This window comes from Monopterus albus, unplaced genomic scaffold (genome assembly GCF_001952655.1).
Source record: "Monopterus albus unplaced genomic scaffold, M_albus_1.0 scaffold253.1, whole genome shotgun sequence".
Lineage (NCBI taxonomy): Eukaryota > Metazoa > Chordata > Actinopteri > Synbranchiformes > Synbranchidae > Monopterus > Monopterus albus.
The window spans coordinates 105,767-111,996 of NW_018128133.1; the positions used below are offsets into that span (position 1 = coordinate 105,767).

The 6,230-nt window shown below is 39.0% G+C and overlaps 1 protein-coding gene across 1 annotated transcript in view; it reads right to left on the reverse strand.

Annotated features, from left to right (window-relative positions):
- Window positions 1-6,230, reverse strand: part of mapk10 (mitogen-activated protein kinase 10) — a 40,443-nt gene continuing 34,213 nt past the window's right edge. The window contains exon 13 of the mRNA XM_020621090.1: window positions 1-4,139. Within this exon, the coding sequence (XP_020476746.1) occupies window positions 3,997-4,139 (143 nt within the window). The 3' untranslated portion in view covers window positions 1-3,996. The remainder of the gene's footprint in view (window positions 4,140-6,230) is intronic.

Here is a 6,230-nt window from a genome sequence, read left to right on the forward strand (position 1 = left end):
TCCAAGATCAAAGGTTTTGTTTATTTTCAATCACATACATATACTATTTTTACATACACAGTTCCTTTAAAATGTTGTTTATAGTAACAGCTTTCAGTGATTTTTTTTTCTTTTGCATTTGTTTTGACTTTATTTGAAACGCTATATCCTGAAGCTTTGAGATCAGCGTGAAACAGATACAATTTTTTTTTCAACCTGACAATGTCAAAAGAATGATTCATTAAAACAGCACGGTGTAAAAGAAACGAGAGAGAAGGAATCATAGAAGAACTGAAGAACAATATCACCTGATTCAGATGGTTTTGTCATTGTAGAGTTCCACATTTCAGTCCATATCTAAGACTCTAAACATTGTAGATTTGCCTGACCTTTGCAGTAGCTTGCCTCCCTGTCTGAGTGCAATAAGTGTTTATTGCATTGTCGGATTGTTATTATTTACAATATGAATTAAAAGAAAGAAGTGAAAAACAAGAAGCTGGGGATCACAAGTACCGAGTCCAAAGATTTTATGTTGGCACAGCTGAGTACAAGATGTAACCCAACTCTCATTCTGGCAATAAAATTGTGGCTGGATGACGAGTCAGCCACAAATGCAAACATATGACTGTACCGACCTTAAGAGCAATCACACAAAAGTTAGGAGTTTCTACTGAAAGGAAAATTTGAAGACATGTACTGCACTGTAAAATGATTTGATCCAATTCTACATCAACTACCAATTCAACTTTATGGACAGTTTGAGTTGAATGCTGGTTCATTTGAAATCTCTCTCTCACACACACACTGATGAGCAGAGCAGCAATGATGTGTGCAACTGTGAAACCATTCGTTTCTACATTCAGTGCTGACAACCCAGCTGTTAGTATAATCTGTACTTCAGGTGCCTTCAACAGGACCAAAAGCACCTTTTTTATTATTATAACAACTGCATGGAGGGATGTCCTATAAAAAGATCCAAAATTCACATTCAGTAAAAGAAACAAAAGACATATGTTTTGGTTTTGTACTCCATAGTGACCAGAACAGTGTAATTAGGATGGTTAAAAATGCCCTGTAGAAAAACTACAACAGTGTTGTGGGTATTTGTGGTGTAGGAGCCGACTCAAACACTAGACCCTTTTTATGAGAAATTCATCTGAACATTTTCAAAACACAAAGAATTTTAAAGTTGCACCCTGTTTTGAAAGATTGCCCTGGCCAGACCCTGAACAGGAAGCCCAGCTAGCCGTAGCTTTTCCAGGAGACCCCGCCCTCAGTTACCCTCTTAGCTCGGTGAAGGTGCTGTAAGTCTGTGTGTGGTTCAGTGTACACAAGCCATAGGTAGACAGAGCGTTAACAAAGTAGCTATATGATGTTAAATGGACAGGATTTGGGGGGTATTCAGACGAAGATTACAGTGATACAGGTGGACTATCACGTCTTAAGAAACCAATATGTGAAATGTTGATGTAAACGGTGCTGTCGCCACATCTCCACAGAGGTGTTTTAACAGTGTCAAGAACCATGCAATTTGCATAAGCAGGAAATATGGTGATATTCAGAGAAATGATTGTAAATGGTGTTTTGACATACTTGCAACAGACATCTCAATGTGTTTAGTTAAGAGACAGAGTAAGCATGCTTGGCTGTGCTCTTGGTAGTTGTATATTGTTAGCTTACCTGATTGTCAAGTGATAAACACTACACAACGCCTCCAGTGCAAACTATGCACAAAGGAGGGACTCATTTGTTTGTTTAGTTCACACAAGCTCACAGTTTCCAGAATGTTGCATTACATTGTAAAATTACATTGTAACATATTATTTCTTAAATCACCATCAGTGGGTTTTTCGCTTGGAAACCAACAAACCTACAGGAAAAAATTAAATTTGGCAGTGGAAATAAATTATTTCATACTTCATTCCTTTTTAACTTAATCTACAGGTCAACTGTTTTTCTCTGATAGCCACAAGTACAGCTTCTAGTATTGTTGTGAATAGTGAAAATATATTATATGATAGTTATTGTTTGGCCTAGATTTTGGATGCAATGTTCTATATAGGTAAAGATATGGTCTCCTCTGATTCCAGTCTGCCAAACTGCCAAACAACTTCTTTTCTTAAATTAATACACAATGGATTAGCACAATCAAAGATTAGATAACCTAGACCAGTGGACAGAAAGAGTGCACTACAGCTGCCAAACCCTGTCAATGCAAAACAAGTTCAATGCAAAGCATGCACAGAAGTGTGTGTGTGTATGCACTAACTGACCCAAAACAAAACGCCACCCAGTATTTATGGAAACTGTTTCAATTTTGCAGTAGAACTAAAAAGTAAAATTAATTCAAAATGACAGAAACCCTTTCATGATGTGAATAAAAACTAGCACTGAAGGAAGCAATTTGACTTTACACCACAAACTCAGAAATCACTGGCTAACACCTAAAAGTCAAAGCAACAGTTGTTTTTGTTTTTTTTTTCATTTCCACCAAAACCTTTAAGGCAGAAAAAGAAGAAGCAGAGGGGGAAAATACCCAAAATAATATGATTTCTGCACCTGCAATTCTTCATTCCAAAAGGCACTTGCCATATTTAGGGTCCATCTAATAGACACAAGTGAAGCGGCCTCTATCCAGTTCCTTTTAATTAACAAAAAATAAAGCACGTGTTTTTGGGTAAAGCGAAATGATGTACATGAGTTTACTGTAAAATGAAACAGCACATAGCTACAAGGGTAACACTCCCGTCTGCCTTTAAACTACTCACTGTGTCACTTGTATTTCTTTCTAAAAGCATTTCAAAGAGTCAAATAAAAAAGAATAGCCTCCTTGTGGTACCGCCACAAACCAACCTTTTGTGTGTATGAGGTTAATGATACACAGTGACATTCAGGGCTGTAAGCCAGCCCACAGCGGGGTGAAGGGACTGATCATACACTAGCCTGGGAAATAAAAGGGGCATTACGTACAAATGAAACTCCTTAAAAGTAATCTTATAAAGTCTGAGCACATTCAAAATAAGTTATTTCCGGGTGTACTGACCCCTTTAAGTCCCAAACTCTGCTCTGACATCTATTAATGTTTTACTGGCTTTCCTGTGTTTCACAAACACACACACACACTCACGTCCTATCCTGTGACCAGACCCCCATGTCTGGGGGTGAGTTAGTTTACATGGTATATACAAAAGTCTCTATACAGACTCAGTTTAGCATACAGTGAGATTAGCATTGTTTTAATTCTAATCATGCAGGACTACAGCAATAGGCAGGGGCAACTGAGGTGGAAAGCAATGATGTGGCAAGGTGAGCTAGTCAGAAAAAACTCCCAGTGTACTGGCCATCAGTCCCACTCTGTGTGCCCTTCAACTGTACAGAATTACATTATTTACAAATATCGCAGGGAGCACCACTCTGGGTGAGGGTGACTATATATTCCTGCAGAATAACCACATAAAAATACACAAATCAGGCAACCTTGGAGATTGTGTTGGGTGGGAATGTGGGTGTCTAAGACGAAGCCTTGTGTTAAAATACAACAGTCAACATGTCATTACATATCGTTATGGATTGGAAAGAAGAATGGGAGAATGAAGTTTGTATTGTACAGAGTCAATGAGCAAAATGGCAGCCCACCTTGCCACAATGATTGGAGCAAAAACGCCTCCGTAAGGAACTGGGAGACCAGCAGCCAGCCGATATGCACTTTACAGGAGATGCAAGTCTATTTGGTCATTTTGCTCAGATGCCATATAGAAGATATTTGGGGTAATGTAAGCAAAGCAAATAAGAGGATCATTACCATATATGTCAGCGCATTTACGTCAGTTTAAATACCAATGCTGCTTTTAAATGACAATGCACAGGCTTTAGATTTCATCATGTCAGATTCCGTTTCCACTTCAGCTCTTACTATATTCATTTTGATATTTACTTTTTTTTTGTATTTTCACTTGGTCATTTCGGTTGGGTTCTTCACCTTCGGAAGAACACGGGGTTGCGCAGGCAGGCGGCTAGTCACCTGCAACACCCCAGGGGTCCTGTAGAGGTCTCCAGGCTGCTGTCAGTGTCTGAGGCCAGGGTCTGGTCAGTGGACATAGAGGAGATGTCGTTGATGGAGGAGGAAGGAGGGAGGCTCTCGCTGCTGTTCACGGCTGCACCTGTGCTAAGGGAATCAACAGCAGCAGGGGGTTACAACATAAAAGAGTCCTGTTAAAGACAGGAGCAAGTGCATACACGGTACAGTGAGAAGCATGTTCAGTATAGTTAGATGTATTCTGTGAGATCAAGACATCAGCAACATTAGCAACAGCTGTGTGGACCACAAGTACAGTTTGTCTAAAATGAGACAACAATGAGACAAAGGTAATTAAGGTTTGAGTCCAGTGGGTCCCAAAGGAAAGATAGTTGTAAATGTTTGCCAGTATTTATGTTGTATGTGTCATAGAAGGGTTGAACTTGTTGCCCAACCTGAGGGGATGTTTAAGTGGTTCTTTTAAATGCAGGTGTTCACCAGTCTGTGCGTCCCATTGCTATGTTATGGTAGAAGACAATCTTCTGTCAGGCATTCTCCTTTTAAAAAAAAAAAAAAAACTATCCAATTTTCTCATATTGATCTTTTTTTCAAAATCAAAGGTGGAAGTAGAAACTTTTTGAGATTTCATTAAGGAGGAATTAATTCAGCTGTGAACTTGCAGACAGAGTGTTAATATCCATTTTCAAAAGAAGGATGAGTAGGTATCAAGGGATCACTCAGCTCAGCCTCCCAGAGTTTGGACAGCACCATCATTACATTCTCAGTGAGTGGGTTCTGTTCTCTATGATTACTTTATGAACAAATCAAAAAATGGGTAGTCTGGCTTTGTCACCAGAGCACAAAGAGTAAAGCCTGATTAAAAAGGATGATAAAAGCGCTCAAACAACCACTTTTATTTCCCAGTATACCAGTAGTCCTGTAATTTGTACAGAGGACATGTACAGAGAGGTAGGAGATTCATGAATCTGCTGTTTGTGTCCATTCCCTGTGGGAGGTAACTGTTTAATGGAGAGTTGTGGGCACTTCAGCTGACACAAAATAACATGCAGAACAAATCAGGATTAATGGCTGGCATCAGTTCCAGCAGTCACTGCATGTGCAGATTTACTTACTGTAAATGTCTGTTGCCATGCATGACCTCAGCACAAACCACAACTTCTTTTTGAAAGACAAAAAAATCATAAATGCCAGATTAATCAAACCTTTAAATCATAAATTAATTAAGAATAATCTTGGGAGAAACTCTGGCAAATGCTATAATGTGGGATTAAAACTGTTGTGTGCTGTTTTGGCACTGCTAAGTCTTCATATTTAAGTCTTGCACTGTACTGCCACCTTTTGCACTCAGTGAATTCTTTTTTGAAATCAAAGACTCCTTTGAGATACAGTGAAAGTGAATACTTGTATAGTACTGAACATATTGCAAGTACACTGAATGGAACAAGCATTTAACACTGGCCTGAACAGTGTACCCTAAACACAATAGTATTAATAGAATAACAAATTAAATCTCAAATATACCCAACACAGCTCCAGGTTCTGACTGAGGTACAGCATGTGTGTGCACTCGGTTCTTGTGTTTTCCTGCTGCAGTTAAACACTGCCGTCTATAGCCCATGTACTGCACTGCAGCTTCAGACAATACTCTGTTACAAGTGGATAGAAGAAGAAAGACAGAGGTCATGAATTTGTGAGAACAGGAGATGAAAAACAGCTGTTGCAATATGGGCTAAATTCATCATATGAACTCATTTTTCCCTTATAATATTTTCACTTGAAGAGCTAGATACCACTGCTTACATGCAACTAATTGTAATGCTTGTATTTGGGCCAAGTGAATGAATCAGATGGTTTATAGGGTTTCTACAAGAAGAAGGAGTGAGAGCAGACGTCTTTACTGCTCCTCTTGTCTTTTCTACGATTTTTCACATCTTCTACATTTTCAAGTCTTTGAACAAATTCTACAACTATTAAAATGCCTCCAAGAGGGAAAAGAGCTAATAAATCATAAGCGAACGAGGATGTTGAGGCAGAAGAGGATTATATTTCAGCGGCGCAAGTAACAGAGATGTTGAGTCAGCAGAAGCAGATGTACACCGCACTGTTGAGCCAACAACAAGACAACTTCAAAGGTTTTGTGCAACTACTTATGGAGACAAATAACAAGACTCAACGACATGACCAGAGAAATACAGGAGATAAAAACGAGTTTGCA